Source organism: Lichenostomus cassidix, chromosome 15 (genome assembly GCF_008360975.1).
Source record: "Lichenostomus cassidix isolate B80296 chromosome 15, HeHo_3.0, whole genome shotgun sequence".
Taxonomy (NCBI): domain Eukaryota; kingdom Metazoa; phylum Chordata; class Aves; order Passeriformes; family Meliphagidae; genus Lichenostomus; species Lichenostomus cassidix.
The window spans coordinates 836,662-853,924 of record NC_139496.1 but is presented as its reverse complement, the minus strand read 5'-3'; the positions used below and the strand labels follow the sequence as shown (position 1 = coordinate 853,924).

The 17,263-nt window shown below is 45.2% G+C and overlaps 1 protein-coding gene across 4 annotated transcripts in view; it reads right to left on the bottom strand.

Moving 5' to 3' along the window:
* The window catches only part of TMEM132D (transmembrane protein 132D), a 190,925-nt gene that overhangs the window by 30,860 nt on the left and 142,802 nt on the right, over positions 1–17,263 (bottom strand). For all 4 annotated transcript variants that reach the window (XM_085075363.1, XM_085075365.1, XM_085075364.1 and 1 more), the window contains one exon: positions 1,842–1,985. In XM_085075363.1, the coding sequence (XP_084931489.1) occupies positions 1,842–1,985 (144 nt within the window). The remainder of the gene's footprint in view (positions 1–1,841; positions 1,986–17,263) is intronic.

Here is a 17,263-nt window from a genome sequence, read left to right as displayed (position 1 = left end):
CAAGGCTGGGGCTGGAGCAGAGCAGGTGAACTGCAAACTCAGACACAGTTTCAATTAAGAGCTCACTTTAAACTGGCAGCTCCTTTGGATGTCCTGAGCTCTGCTGGGACAGAGGGGTGTCACTGACACTACTGGAAATGGGGGATAAATCTGAATTATATTAACCACACAAGCACAGATTGGTGTATTTGTGTCCTTTCAAGCAATGAGTAAAACTTCAAAAATCAAAAATTATTTTTTACATGTCTTCCAAGTGATATATTTGCTTTCAAAATCTTTTCACCAATTCAGCAAAAAAAAAAAAATTAAATAGTAGATGAGTGAGGTAGTAAGGACTTAGTCCATTGACTTCCACAATATAAGGATACCAAATACTTTCTGTTTTTAAAGCTAGATTGAGTCAAACAATTCACTGTATTTGGTAGATTTACCAGTTCTAAAATGGCTTCATAGAAGAAAAAAAACCCCAAACCCTAAAGGCTCCTAATAATACAGCTAGAAAGACACATTTCATCAGAAGATACCAATCTGGTGGTTATTCAGATATATAGTAACACTGAGAAGATTCTAAAAGGGAAGTATAAAAAATTACTAAACTTTCAAATTGCTGAGGTTCATCTCATGTATAAGAAATCACCATGAAGAAATTATTTTTAAAATGTCCAGTGAGCATAAAACTTGCAATTTTTTTTTTGTCAGGAAATATCTTTAGAGATCTCTCAAGAAAAACCATTTCCATTTCCACCCAGCTCTATTCTTCACTCATTCTGCCCCAAGCCATCCCTGCCTCTGGGACATGAAGCTGCCAAACTTGCACATTTTGACTCCCAACAGTTTCCCCAGGGCAGAAACAACCAAAAATCTTCTCCTCTGTGCTTACAGAGGTAAAAAACACCCCCTGGGAAGGGTGGGGTTGGGCTGCTGGGGCTCAGGGAGCCTTGGGAGCTGCACAGGACCCTCAGCTGGGGAATTCACATCCAGAGGGAGAATTCTCAGTACTCCAGGCAGGAGATCTGCCAGAGGCCAAGTGCTGAGTGAGGAGCAGTTCCCAGGAAATAATGGGTAACAGAGATCCCAGCAGCTGGCAGGTCACCTGCAGGATTTGTGACACTTTGTGACCTGCTGCTGATCTGGGAAAAACTAGATTTTCACTTTTAGTTGTAGCTGCAGCTCTTGTTGCCTCTTGTCGAGTGAGAGCTGCAGGTGGGTTTGGGAAATGAGAAAACTGCTGCAGACAGGAGAACTTTGGTGTTGTCACCTGGGAATCCTCTGCACCTTCCTGCTCCATCCCCACTGCTGAGCAGCTCCTCCCAGCAGCAGCAGCACTCAGTGACCATTGATCCCACAGAGCAGGAATGGGCAGGATTGCTCACAAGATTCTAGCAGTATTCACTAATAGCTTTCAAAAAGCACCCATTTTCTGGAGGGTCCAGTGTGACCCTCTGGTTTGAGTACCAAAAAGACATTTAATTCAAGGTGTTCCTGCAAGATCTCATTTCAGCACTAGCAGAGCACATTCTGAGCCACAGCTGCCAAGTGACAACATTCCTGAGCTACCCAGCCCCAGGAACTGCAAAGGAAAAGGGAAGTTTAACTCTGAAATTACTGCAAAAGTGGGAAGTGTCAGACAATCCCAAGTGTTTGACAAGCAGGATGGGAAATTGTGATTTTTGCGTTTGGTTTGTTGCTTCACTGAGCCGAACTGCAGAGCAATAGCAGCAATCATACATCTTTGTGTTCCAGCAGCAGAGCAGCTGGGAACAAGGAAGAACTTGTTGCATTAGGGAACAGCTGTGCTGTGCAGGGTCTGTCCCTGTGGGTGACACAGCAGGGGATCTCACCTTGATGACATCTTCATCTGACGAGCTGCACTGCACTGACTCCACCAGGTCACTCACTGTGCCATCATCTTCCACAGCAACCACTCTGACAGGGACAGCCACTGTCTTCCCAGTGAGAATAGCTGTGTTCAGGATCTCTGCTTCCTGAGAGAGAGAAAAAAAAAACCCCAACAAACCTTTAATTAATATGTTTTGCTATTATGTCATTAGCACCACCCAGATTCAGCTTTAACTCCTAATGGCTATGGCCAGAACTGCTCCAAGTGCAGCAGGCAGGACAGACAGACAGATTTCCTCCCTCCAGTCCTGGAACCAAACTCCAGCTCTGACTCAGGGCTGTTGAGGTATTTGTCATGTTTGTCAAAGAGCCCTAACTGCTGTTTTCTGAACGCTCAGAAAGCCAATCCAGGGAGTGACCAACCCAAGGAGTGACCAACCCAAGGAGTGACCAACCCAAGGAGTGACCAATCCAAGGAGTGACTAACCAACCCAAGGAGTGACCAACCCAAGGAGTGACCAACCCAAGGAGTGACCAATCCAGGGAGTGACCAACCCAGGGAGTGACCAACCCAAGGAGTGACCAACCCAGGGAGTGACCAATCCAAGGGGTGACCAATCCAGGGAGTGACCAACCCAAGGAGTGACCAACCCAGGGAGTGACCAATCCAGGGAGTGACCAACCCAAGGAGTGACCAACCCAAGGAGTGACCAACCCAGGGAGTGACCAATCCAAGGGGTGACCAACCCAAGGAGTGACCAACCCAAGGAGTGACCAACCCAGGGAGTGACCAATCCAGGGAGTGACCAACCCAAGGAGTGACCAACCCAAGGAGTGACCAACCCAGGGAGTGACCAATCCAAGGGGTGACCAACCCAAGGAGTGACCAACCCAAGGAGTGACCAACCCAGGGAGTGACCAATCCAGGGAGTGACCAACCCAAGGAGTGACCAACCCAAGGAGTGACCAACCCAGGGAGTGACCAATCCAGGGAGTGACCAACCCAAGGAGTGACCAACCCAAGGAGTGACCAACCCAAGGGGTGACCTGCAGCACATCACCAAATGCACCTTGCAGGTGACAGCAGTGACATCCCCAGCCTGGGCAGCACTCTGAGTGTCCTGCAAACCACATCAGGATGTCCCAAGTGCTGCTGGTTTGCCCACAGAGCTGTTTTCTGACAGGTTTCCCACAAACCCTGACACTCTGTGCTGGCAGGGCAGCTTTGCTGGGACACTCAGCTGGACACACACATGGACAGCTCGAGAAATAAGATTTAAACTGCTCTGGGGATGCAGCCTTGGCAAAGTCAGAACCCCCCAGCCTGTGGAACAGGACTCTGCCTCCCCTGGCAGTGCTTGCCCTCGCTCTGCCTCCAGTGGAATTAGTTTCCCATTCAGGTCCTGTGGAAATGAGGGTGAAATCTTCATTTCTCTAGGGTTTATCCTGGCTCTGGCTCTTGGTGTTCATGCAGGGCAAACCCTCAGCCACAACTCTTGCTGCACCTCTGGAGAACTCTTTCTGCACCTCTGCAGAGCCATGCTGTCAGGAGGAGGAAGGATGCTGACAAATCCTGAGCTCTTTAAAGACAGCAGCTCTGAGGTTCCTGCTGCCTGTGGCATCTCACTGCTGGGAGGATTACTGCAAACCACATCCCTCCCTTTGGTTTAGCACTCCTGATTTAAAAGTGCTGAGCTCTGATTATCTGGAGAGCATCAGGCTAAGCAGGGCTCTTTGTCACCTGGGTGTCACCTCTGCCTGGCACCAGGATATCCCTGATCTCTGCCAAGACACTCAGAGCACACACTGAATCCTTCCCCCCTAATTGCAAGCTGCTGCTGGTTTCTGGAAAGGTCTCTGAGCCTCTGCAGCTTGGACATCCTGCAGAACAAGAGGCTCTTGGTTTCAGCTGGCTCTGGTGCAATAAAGGCTTCCAAAGCCCCCCAAGTGCTAAATCCTCATTATCTAAATAGCTCACACTCTGAGCTCGCAGCCTGACCTGATTTTACTGGTGGAAGACAACAAAGTGGTGGAGATTGGAACCAAACTACCAGAAACTGCTCCTCCTGCCTCTTGGGCTAAAGGGGAGAAGCTGAGATTTGCCTCCTCTAAAGTATTCACATCAAAAAGACCTTTTTCTCTGACTTAAAGAAACAGACACACTTCATTCAGACTCAAAGCAGCATTTAAAGAAAGAAAAGAAACCCTCCTGGCCACTTGATAGCTGCTTTGCTGAGGTTGCCCCATCCTCACCATGATCTTCAGGGAAGGGAGAAAGAGGATTTCACAGAAAGAGAACTTGACAAGAAAATCCTCTCCCTCCCTCAGCACAAAAGCCCCTCAGATATTTTTAAATTCTAATTCACACAAAGGTGAGAATATCTGCCTGTACAGTGAGGTCTGTCTGGTGCTCACGTTTGCTCTCAGTGCAGAACAGATTGCTCAGGCAACTGACTTCTCAGATTTGCAATTAAATTTCCAGGTTCTTTGATTTTTTTTTCCCCCCCACATCAGGGCTTTGCACTGAAGTTACTCTATGCAGGTTATTCAGAAACTTTTGCTGCTCTCCTGTAAGCTCCACAGAGCTGCAGATGGGGGCAGCTTGACCAACAAGCTTTAAACATCCACTGTCATTAGCAAATCCAGCTGTTAGGTCCTGGTTTGCAAATTCTTGGGCATAAATCTCATTTTTTCTGGGAGTTTTTGAGGCCACAGCACCTCCCAAGCTGCCCAAACCTTGGAAAAAGCTTTTCCCTCCTTTCAGAGCATCCATCACACTGTGACCCTCACAATTATTTTATAAAGCAAAGGCAAGTTTAATAACCAAGCCTTTGAAACAGAGTGATTAATGAGCTCTGCTTACCAAAGGCAAATGTAATTTCCCCTGGTAAGAACCAGGAAGTGAGAATGATTCTCTAAAGCTTCATGAATTTCTTTGGAGTCTCTGAATTTTCCAGTGCTAGCTTTGGATATTCTGCACACAGACTGCAATCTCAGCCAGCTGTTCCCTGGCCCTCTATGGAAATACATGTACAGCCATCAAAATCCCCAAAATAATCCTTGTTCTCTCTCTCTGCCAAAGAAAGGAGGGAGTGAGGGGCAGCAAGGAATGCCTGCAGTTCATGCTGAGGCTGAGGTGATTCTCTGACTTTCTAGCAAAAAGCTGCTTTTTGAGAATGGGGAAAAAGATCCACCCAGTGGTGTGTGCAGCAGGAGAGCAGAGCAAGGTGGCTCTGCCTGAAACTGGGCTGAAATTGGGCTGAAATTGGCATGAAACTGGGCTGAAATTGGGCTGGAACTGGGCTGGAACTGGACTGAAATTGGGATGAAACTGGGCTGAAAATGGGCTGAAATTGGGATAAAACTGGGCTGAAATTGGGCTGAAATTGGGCTGAAAATGGGCTGAAACTGGGGTGAAATTGGGATGAAACTGGGCTGAAATTGGGATGAAACTGGGCTGAAATTGTGATGAAACTGGGTTGAAATTGGGCTGAAAATGGGCTGAAATTGGGATGAAACTGGGCTGAAATTGGGCTGAAAATGGGCTGAAATTGGGATGAAACTGGGCTGAAATTGGGATGAAACTGGGCTGAAATTGGGCTGAAAATGGGCTGGAACTGGACTGAAATTGGGATGAAACTGGGCTGAAATTGGGGTGAAATTGGGCTGAAATTGGGATGAAATTGTGCTGAAAATGGGCTGGAATTGGGATGAAACTGGGCTGAAATTGGGCTGAAATTGGGATGAAATTGGGATTGAAACTGGGCTGAAAATGGGGTGAAATTGGGATGAAACTGGGCTAAAACTGGGCTGAAATGAAAACCACTCCATTCTGAGCAAACAAACTCGACACTCCTTTAGCCACCCCGAGATTTACAGCTCAGAGTCTCAGCATGCCAAAGCTATAAATCCAAACAGTTACTAATCTAAAACGGTTGTTTTGCTGCTGGAGTGGAAAAGGAATCTCCTGCAGAAATATTGTGTTCTTCCTCTATAACTAACACAGATTACAGGAGATAAGATGTCAGGGCTCTTCTGGATGGGAATAGTTATGTTTTTGCAAAGCTACAGCCAAATAGCCTCACAGGTAAATTTGATTCCCTCAGCAGCTATTAAAAAGATGCTGAACTTTCTCTAACTATTACACAGAATTTCTCTATGATTCACTCACACTGAAAGCTTCCAATAATGACATAATCATCAGAGAAAAATGTGTCTCTTCATGTATAGAAATGCAAGAGCAGGTAATCTTTATTCTGCAATTGCTACCACGGTAAATAAATAGTAATATTTTAGAGAAGGTTCTGGAGTGAGTGTTCTCTGCTTACTGAAGAGATTCATATTAAAGAACTGAGCATATTAAGCCCTCCAGCAGCAGCATATTCAGGAGATGTACACAGGAAGCATCTAGTTAAGGTGAAATGCAGAAGTGAATACCTATTAGTTGTTTCAATTTTAATAGGTAGCTTCCCTGAAATTTAATTTCCCTTCAGACATCTTCTGCCTTGTATTTCCTAGGGTGAAAAAAGGGACTTTAACAACATCTGTAGAATCTTAAGGAATGTGTGTTTGTGCCTTCAGTAGTCTGTGAATTCAGAGCATTTCCTGATATATTCAGATAGTTAAATTTCCCTCTCATTCAGAGCACAGTGTGATGTCCATAATGACAAAGTAGTTCCTGTTCTGGAAGCACAGCAGATCCTCACTGACATTCTTCATCTCAGCACTGCAATGTACCTTTGCAGGCTAAAGCTCTCATTTCAAAAATCAAGCATGTTGCTTTCTGCCTTCAATAGGTATTTTGCCTTTTGGGTTATATGTGTATATATATATATATATATATATTGCAGACTGCAATCAGAAATAAAATAAACTGATCCCTGAAATCTCCTGAAGTCCAGAGCATGCCAGGAATGAGAACAAAGAGCTAAACAGCTGCCTGAAAATCCCTCCCATCTGACATTCCTTAACATTCTCCATTTTCCTCTTTTTTATGTATTTCCCATTAATCAGCATGTAGAGCATTAATCCAGGGCAGCACCTTGAATCTTTTCACCATTTCTTTCAGATTTTCCTCCTCTTCAGCCATTTGCTGATATCACAGGATCCACGCCTCACTCATGCATAACTAATTTCAAATCTTCTTTAGCATCAAGTCTCAGAATTAAGGAGCTAAGTGACAGCTGTTTAATTAACTCCTTAAGCTGATTAGAAAGCATTACAGAAATCCCCCCAAGGAAGAGTTTATAACTGTCAGGAGAGCCTAAGGCCATGTTAATGCTTCTGTTTAAATTTAGTAAGCTTCTAAACCAATAAATTCTAAATGCTTGACGTTCTCCTGGATGTGGTCAAACTCAGCTTTTTCCCCTGCAAGGGTGGGAAAGAAAACAAAACCTTTCCCAGAGAGGGGATTTGGGGAGTCAGGGAGCAGCAGAACAATAAAGCAAAGAGGTGAATTTCTGTGCAGGGCTGGAGCAGCAGCTCCCAGTGATATGGGATTAGTTCTGAGTGCTGGAGGAAAGCTGAGCTTGCACCTTAAGTGCAGAGTCATCTCCAGGAAAAAGGGTTTGTTCATTGCTCCTTAAAGCCTAAATCCACCTTTAATGACAAGATTAGGGCAGCTGAAGTACAAGTGGGAGCAGCAGCTGCTGGGGTTAGATACAAGGTGCTGCAGAGAAACCAGAATTGCTCCAAAGCAAATCTCCTCACCTGTAGGACGTTATTGTCAGCTTGAAATAATATATAAAATATATAAAATATATAAAAAATATAAAAAATATATACAAAATATATAAAATATATAAAATGTAATTCTGATTTCTTTGTTCCCCCTGTTGTTTCCTGATTCTTTAAGATGCGCTTAAAAAAATTCGAAAAATTCGCTGCAATTCTTCTGTGTGCAAAGGAATAAAGGAACAGTGGCCAGAAATAACCCAAATTAATTGGTGAGACCTTTCATACGAACAGGAGAGTGGAAAGTACGAGTTGAAACACAGCCAGAGTGAGAAATGATGGTGAAAGCTGAATGGGAAAATGGGAAAAGACTGACATGAACTTCAAGGTGCAATGTTTGGTTGAACGTTGGCACTTTCATCATGCAGAATGAAATCTGAAGTCCCTGGGAATGGGAGAGAGGAGGGGGAAATATAAACAAATTAAATCACATTTAATTCACTTGCTACTGAATTATTTTCATTTTCTGCTCAGTGCAGGCAGGAGAGCTCCACAGTGCTGATTTGGGGTTAAAAAGGAGAATGCACAGCAACCCAAATTTCTCTGGACACATCTACCTGCTGACTCCTGCTCTTCCACACAGCTGCCAGAGAGGGGAAAAGGGATTTTTTTAGTGGTAAAATGGGGTTGCAAACCCGTTGTTTAGAAAGGAGTGGGTGGCACAATCAATGCTTGAATGTATTTTTCATCCTTTCTTCCTCACTCTGTGCTTCCTTGAATAATTTCTACTCCATGCACTGGGGGTGAAACCTCCAGCCATGCTTTCACTCCTCCTCACTGGGGCAGATGTGACAAGGATGAGCAGGAAAACAAACCCCATATAAACCCCCAAAAATCCCAATTTCCTAGTTAAAAACCAGAACAGCCAATGGCTGGGCTGTGCTGGAGGGAAAAAGCACCATGGGATAATCAGAGAGACTCTCTGCCCCTCCTACTGTCACACCCAGGGCAGGCAGGAAAAATACCTCATTATATTTAATCCCAGACTTAACTTTGGCAAAGCCTTTAAGCTATTTTATATTCTTACTAACCAACTTTCATCTCTGTATAGATAGGAATCTGTACACCAAGGCTGGAGGAGAGGGTGGGATGAGAAGCTAAAATAAATAAAGGCTAAATATGTAAGACAGTGCTGTGCATAGTAAACAAGGAGAGAAGGAGCAAAAGAAGAGGCAGGAGGTGGAAAGGAAGAGTGGCATTGTTAGAGGATGACCAGCAGGCAGAGGTTTCTCATTAGCCAGCCTGTGATGTTCAGGAAAAAGCCCAAGGAGGAAGGAAATGCGTCTCAGAAATGCACCTCAGAACCAAGTTCAGGTGCTGCTGTAGTGCCCCAGTGAAGCCAGGCTGCTCTCAGGCTGGGAATTCCTCATCTCCAAGTGATGAAAAAAGCCAGGAAATAAATCATCTCACTCCCAGGGGAGAAAATCACATTTGCCTGTTGTGTCCCTTGTCCTTAGCTTTGTGTGTCTCACATAGCTCAGCTGGAATGGCTCCAAAGAGGGATTTTTGTTTGGTTTTGTTTAGTTATTTGGTGTTTTGCAGAGTCCAACCCTCAGCTCAGAGCCCAGGGCAGCCTGCTGCCCCTGCTGACACCAGGGAACAGTTCAGGGAAACGTTTTCCCTTTCCTTGCAGGTAGAACGTGGCAAACACAACAATTGCAGGGGCAGAGCTGCTGCCTGCTCTTCCCTGCTCTGTGTTATCTCCAGCTCTGCTGCTGCCAGGGAGCACCCAGGGCTCTGCAGCACAAGGGTGTCATCTCCAGCCCGTGGTTTCTGGATTTGGGGAGCAAACAGCACACAGGCAAACTGCCTGCAGAGGGGAACGAGCTGCTCAGCAATGGGACATCTGCAGTGCCACCAGTGGAGCCACCCAGGTCTGCTTCCCACTGACAGCTGGCAACTCAAACTCCCCTGGGAGTTCACTTTCTTCCTAGCTGTGGAGGCAATGTGAACTGAATTTGTCTCAGGTTTGGGATGACAGAGTCCCTTTGATGCTGAGCGTTTAGCAGTTGTGTTCCCTCCTGTGGTGTTGGGTGTCTGCAGTGCTGACTGGGCTAGCAGCATCCCAGGAGCTGTCAGGTTAGCACTGCTTATCAAAGCCACACCTGGGAGCTCAGAGCTGCCAGGCTGGGGCTCTGCAGAGAAATTGCTAATTAATTCACAGCCCCAAACTGTAACTCCGTGGAGCTGTGTGTGCATACCTGATTTTGGCCTCTAGACAGATTGAAAATCAACAAGGTTTGCCCTTAAAAGCAAACAAACAAGTATATTTGGGGAGGATTTCTTCGTGGCTCTCCCTAAATCAGAAAAACACCATCACAGGAGGGAAAGGCAGGCTGATCCTCCCAGATCCTCCCGGGAGACCTTGCAGAGGAGCAGAGAGATGTGACCTGAGGGACAGGAGAACACTGTCTGATGGCACTGCGCTGGCTGGGGACACTGCTGGGGACACGTCATGCAGAATTAGCTCAACCCAATCAGGATTTCACACATGGGGTCAGTCTCTGGGCTCACAGTGATGTGCCAGCAGGGAGGCTCTTTGGATTCTCAGGCTGCATTTCGGGAGCCTGGAGCAGAGGTTTGGTGCCTGCAGGGGTTTGGGGCTCTGCTGGGGGATGGGATGGGATGGGATGGGATGGGATGGGATGGGATGGGATGGGATGGGATGGAGGGATTGCCAGCAACAACATAAAGCTCTGGGATATCACTTCAAAGAAAAGATGCAGTGAGACTCTGGCAGTGCAGTTTAGCAGAGTAAATATTTGGTGGGATGTGTTGCAGAGGCAGCAGGAGGGGTCAGACTGACTGAAACAGCTCCAAGCAAATCACTAGCCTTAATATGGTTTTTTTATAATTCTGTTTCTTTCACAGCTTGCTGCTGTCATTCCCAGGCTGTGTTCTGAGCTGCTCACAAATCCTGCCCCTCTCCACCCTGTGTGCTCTGTGCTCCAAGGGGAATCCTGGGGACACAGCTGGGGAACCCTTTCCATCTGCCATCCAGCTCCCTGGGCTTTGGCCAACGAGGAGCACAGCAGAGACCCTTGGGAGGCAGAAATACCAGCAGAGGAGTTTGACAGCTTTTCTTTTGTCATTCTCTGCTTCCCAGAGCCAGACAGCCCCAAATCTGCATAATTCCCTGGCTGCTCTCTCCTGCCCTGTGCCCTGGGGTGACAGGCAGGGGACACAGGGCTCGGTGCCACCAGCACCTCCCTGCCCAGCCCTGCTCTGCACTGTCACAGCCAGCGAGTGACAAGTGGGAGAGAGCTGGGCTGGGAGGGATGGGAGAGGGGGAGAGGGAAGGAATCCCACGCACAGCCCTCCCTGCTCCACACTCCATTTTCCATCCTCCTCTCCCACGGATCCCACGAGGGAAGAGCCTGTCAGTGCTCAGCCCACAGCTAGGGATGCCACAGACCAGCAGCACAAAAATGAGTCAGTGATTTCAGTTCATTCACTTCCTTGGGATGGAATTGCTACTCTGCGTATCACAGGATGACAGAGGTGGCAATGATGTGCTTTGGGGTCACTGGGGAATAGTAAAAGGGTTCCTGTGAAAGGATTCCCCAAACTGGGACTGTGTTCCATGGGACAATCAGGCCCCATAAAAGTCCTCAGAGAAATGCAGAAGAGCTGGAACAGAAGGAGATTCGATGGTTTCCCTTCTGAATAAGTCTAGATTTTCCTATTGTTTTACCACCAGACAAATTCTCACCTGATAACAACATCAGCACACTCCTGTAACAATGTCCATCCATCTGCTAAGATCATGAAATCCATTTATCAACGTGTTTATCAACTCCCAGTTGATTCCCCCATCATTTCAGAAGTCCTGCTGCTGCAGTTCTCCAGAGGGGAAAGCTGAGAAGCAGTGAGGCTGTGAGCTGCCTGGATCTCCAGACAGAGCCAGGGGCAGAGCCAGCAGCATCCCTGGAGCTCTGCCATCCCATTTCCCTGCTGCATGTGCAAAATCCTGATTGCAACACGCAGGATGAACCAAATCTGGTGGAAGACGAGGAGAAAATGCTGCAGTGACAGCGAGGAAACAGCAGATTTGCAGGATGAAATCTGCCTGGATGTGGCAATTAGTGTAAACTGCCGTGGCAGAGCCAGAGAACCAAACTAGTTCTGCACTTCTCTAAAGAGAAGCAAAAGGTTTGTGAGGAATAAAGAGCCTGGAGTGTTCTGCAGGTCACTGTGCAGAGGAGAAGTGACTCAATTGCCTGTTCCAAAATTGCCCTGCAGACTGGCCTGGTGCTTTGCAGAGCACACTCAGATTTAGGAATGTCAAGCCACAAGCAGCCTGAGCTAAATTGGGACCATCAGAGGCTCTGGAAAGCTGCCTGCAAGCAGCAATTCATTCATGAGCAGACTCGGGGCAGAGCAGCAGGGCAGAGCAGCCAAGGGCTCTGCTGGCCTCCTAATTAGCTCTTCAGCTGAGCTTTAAACAGCAACACACAAACAAACCTAGGGACGTTCAGCAGAGATGGTGTTCCAGCTCCCATATGGCAAATGGGGCCAAAGTCTGCTCTGAGCCATGTGACCATGACCTTCGTGGGGACAGCAGCATGGAATTTGGGTCAAGCATGTCCCCAGAACAAACCCGTGGCAGTGACTGGGCTGAACTCATCCTCTCCTCCTGCTCAGGGGCACCAGCACCCCATTTCTAGGCACAAAAATGCCATTTATCCCCAGGGACTTTGGTTCTAACCCTGCAGCTGTGGAGCAAAACACTTCAGCTCTTTGCATTTGGTCTTGGGAAGAAAATGACAAATTTTAATTTTTTTTTTTAAATTAAAATAGAACTCAGCAACCAAAATTTTCATTTCTAACCATCTCCCTTGTTACAAATTCTGTGCCCATAAAGGTATTTTTGTGCCTGGATTTCAGTGGCACTACCTATTTAGAACTTCTCCTCTGTGATTAGCCAGTGACAACAACTGCTGAGTTATAAATGGGTAAAACTTTGCTGATTTTGCAGAGAGGCCAAGGAAATAACCTCTTTGACTCCCCTGCCAGGGATGGAGGCTGTGGTACAGGGCAGTGCCAGAATCTGAATGAAGATAAAATGTTTTTAGGTCTAGAAGTAGGCTGAGAAAGACACTAGTGAGCCTGCAAGCTCTGCTTTGATCACTTAGCCTTTACAGATTTGTGACAAATTGTTTTTTCTGCATGAATCTGAACTGATACAGATTTACATGAGTAGTTAAAAAGTAATACCAACAGGGAAATAAAATCCCTAGCAGCACCGCAGAAAAGCAATGAACTTAAGAAGCAGTTAGACAGACAGAAGAATGATCACAAATGCTTCACAATAAGAAAAAAAACAACATTAATACCAGTGAAAAAGAGCTGTTGGACACTTGTAAAGCTGCTGTGGCAGGCTGGAAGCAGGGAATCCAAAAAGCCATTAGAAAAAAGACATGAAGCATCTTGTAATAATATCCTGGGGAACATGCTTGCTGCAGATTCAATGCCTTGAAGAGCATATTGTGTGTTCCCTGACTATTGTTTAATGTCTAATCCTTTGGTGGAGAACTTGTGTTCCTAACAGCCCAATGTTAGAAATAAAGAAATAAATCTGCACTTGACGTCAAATTCCAGATTTTGTACCCAGGACATCTGAAGTATCTTCCTAATCTGATGTCTTGGGAAGAAAATAACATTTTTTTCATGTCATTTTTCACATTTGCAAAAAAGAAAAAGAAAAACTTAATCCTAATATACAGAGATCTGCACCCAGTGATTCTTTAGATGTCATTTCAAGGGTAACAGTTCCATTTGCTTCCTCCAGCTTCTGCTCATTTTAAATAGGAGGGAAAAACTCTACAAATAAAGCTCTGTATTCAATAAAGCCCTATGTTCAGTAAAGCCCTATTCAGAAAAATATAAAGAATATTCACTCCACGATGGTTAAGGAGTTGTGAACCTGAACAAATAAATAATTTGCACCACTCACCCTGACAAATCAGTAATTTTTGGAGTTGTATGACTACAAGAAAGGCTTTTCCAGGAAGGATTGGGACTCGTTCTGGATCTGATAACTTCAACACAAAACTCCTCCCTGCTTTTGAAGAGAGCAAACCCAACTGGAATTACCTCAAGGTTTTTTTGTTTGTTTTTTTCAAATTCCAAAAGTTGAGAGAAGTATGCTTGTGGAATGAGTTTTTCCCAGAAAACACCTCATTTTGCTCTTACATCATCCCTCTGCCTCCTGTTCCTGGGAAATGGATGAGAACAACCCTTGCTGGGATTCTGTACCCAGAAAAACCCCTCTAGTTATTGTAAAAGAATAACAGAATACAATGAAAGAACTAAAGCTTCTTCCCACTGAATTGTTCCTCCTCTGTCCTGCTTTTAGGGACTCATTTTGCAGAGAGACTTGAAGAATTGTATTGCTTAATGGAATGGATTTTGGCATTAGTGGAAACTATAAGCCCTCAATATCAAATATGAAATTATTCCTGATTAATTCTTTTATGGGCTTGGACTTGCAACTGATTTAATACTCCTGGATAATTACTTCTCTTATAACTGTGCCTTTGATTTTTAATTAACCATACAAAGTTTCTCATTCAAATCTAATATTACCTTTGTTAACAGTGTCAGCTCTCTGTTTAGAGATTCAGCTCACATTAAACTGGATGCTCAGAAATTAAAATCTGCTTTTCCACCACTGTGTGAGCAGATTCCATATGGGGCTTATTTATACTACATAATTCTCTACAAAAATGTTGTTTCTGCTATCCTGAGCACTGCCAAGTCACCCCTTCCTCTGCTCTCTCCTCACCTCATCCCAACTCACAAAGTCCTGTCACAGAATCCCACAATGGTTTGGGTCAGAAAGGACCTTAAATCCCATTTTATTCCACCCTCTGGAATGAACTGGAATTCATTTCCACCATCCCAGGTTGCTCAAAAAGCCAAAGCACAACATTTACAAACCTGTGTGCCTAAATTCTGCTTTACAGATGTAATTCAGTGAATTTGTTCAGTTAAAATTCAATAAAAGTGAGAATTGCAGGCTGAGCAATTTCAGTGATCTCGTAAATCAGAGTCTGGCTGGGAATTTGGGTGTCAAACCTGAACCATCCCCATCAGGATCTGCTCCCTGCTTTCAAAATGTCACTTTTTCTTCTTTCACCTCCTTATAATTAGATTCCCATTTCCCCATGGAAGGAGGTTTGTGACAATCCTTCCAGGTTTTTAGCAGCTTCACATTACCTGTTTTGCCCCAAAAAGACACACAACCTCCTGGTTTGTATGGCCTAATGGCAATGACTGGTAAAGCTCCCTACAATCAAATTAAAGTTTATTTTTGCACTAACATTTTCACAAAGGTTATTCTCAGCATAATGGACATTCTGCTGTTTGACCTAAATGCACCTGGGGAGAGCAAATCACCCCAGTGCAGCCTCACCTCCTGATTTGGGAGATCAGCTCTGCTCCATGGGGAGCTTTCCCATCCTCCCTGCTGAACCCTCCCGAGCACCAGGCTGCTCCTGAAGGGCTTTTTGCCCTTCTCACTCTAAATAACTCTGATTTTAGGGAGGGCAAACCCAGACTTTTGTCATCCATGTCACGTCCTGGCATTTCCCAGCCCGTGTTGCTGTTTCTGACAGCTGCCCTGCTGCTGCTGAGGTTCAGGAGAAACGGAAGGAATAACAGCAATTAGCAAGTGTGGAACCAAAGGAGTCCCAAGGGAAGGAGAGCTGAGCTGGACAGAAACTCCTTCAGCCACAAATGCCCTGAAAGGGCTGAAGAACAAAGCTGAACTCGAAGCTTCTCTGTGTTTAGCAAAAGGATCATAATCTGTATTTAGCAAAAGGATCATAATAAAGGATCATTTCCCAGGGTACTGGGAAACTGGAATGCAATTCACTTACAACTGTGATGAGTCACAAAAAATATATATATATATATATATATATATTTATGTATGAAAAACTAAATACGTGAGCACTGCTGATTGTCAGTTCCCACAAATGCTAAAGGATTTCTGAGAACCTATAAAGATCTGGCAAATTTGTAGATATTTTAAAGCTTTCGACTGTTTTCCATTAGGATTCTTGGAGGAGTTCAACTGAGAATGGAAAGCTTTGTGGAAAACCATCAAAAAAGCAAACACAGGGGTGATGTTCTGCTGCTCCACCTGCCCTGGCTCTGCCCAGCCACTCTGCCTGCATCCCACAGAAAAGGATTCTGTGACTTATTCCGTGCTTAAAACCAAGAAAATGGAGTCGAAGAAAATAATTATGTTGTGCTTGAGGAAATATGGAAATGGCCATGAGCTGCTGCCTTTAACAGACTTTTGGAAATTAAATTATTTGTATTCAAATATGCGCAAAACCAATGATCATTTTTGGTTTTGATCAGCTCAACCTGCTCTTTGGGGAAATTAATTTGATGCTCTGGGTAGAAACACTCTTTCAAAATGCTCCCCATGAAGCAATGTTTTCCTCCTGCTCTCCTTTGCACCAAAGCAATTTTCAGAGCATTCCCACTGCCAACACAAACAAAACACACCATTTCACGGGGAGGACAGGAGCTGCAATCAGAGAGTAATACTTAAAAAGCAGTTTAATCCATATTCATCAGCAGGCCATGGTGTGCAGAGACTTCCAGCAGGAATTGGTGTTTCTGACTGCTAAGGACTGCAGGTGAAGGAGCTTTGCTCAGCTCCCCACCCAGAGCAGAGCAAAGGCAAAGATCAGTCAGGAGCTCATTTGCAATAAACTGGTATGAGATATTTCTAATTAAATATCAGGGAAAAAACATGGAAAATGTTTTTCCTTGCAGGAAAAGGAAGCCAAGCCATGTCCTTCCATCTCTGGTCTGCAGAAAAGCAGAGAGAGGAGTTTGTATTTCCCCTTTTCCCACGTATCACAGAACTTCATTTCCTTCTTCCCAGCTGGTCTCTAATGTCCAGAATTATCAATATCAATATCCTCGTTCATTTTCCTTCAATTCCTCCTGTAATTGCTTGGGGATATTAAGTGCTGCCTATATTAGGGTCATTATTAATCCCAATATAGGCACAACGTGCATTGGAAGAGCACAAACCTCGATTGTCACCTCGTTGCCACAGCCACACCTGCCCAGGAGGTGACACCTGAACTCTGCCCCCACCAAAGTGCTGACTGATGAGCAACTCGAGAGTCCCAGGAAATGAAATGACACCAGTTGAAGAAGAAAAGGTCAAGCACACTCACGGGAAAATCTTCAACTTTTAAGATCACACTATTAATAATTTCTCTAAGCAACTTGTTCTCAGCCTGCCCACACAGAGCTGATGAGATTCCTGCCAGCTCTGGATCCCAGTGCCATGGGAGTGAGCAGCTGCATGTTGAGCTCTGCCTTGGATCCCAGGGAGCACAGCTATCCCACATCAGGCACACCCTGCACGCCTGTGGCTAGCACAGACCTCTCCCATGGCAACTCTCTCCTTTCTTTTCCTGTGTTTTATAAACAAAGATAAAGTTTGGATGTTATTAAAAACAGTGCCTTGAGATTTGGACAGTTCAGGCCTGGCCAGTTGGCTCAGGGGGAGGTTTCTGACTGACCAATCTGGGTGACCTTTGAAAAGTCTATATCAGTTGGAATTAAATAATAAAAGACACTTTTTGGATGCCATTGAGAACCTGGTCCTGTTTACTCTGCTAGAGGCTCAACAGCGACACACACCCACTGATCA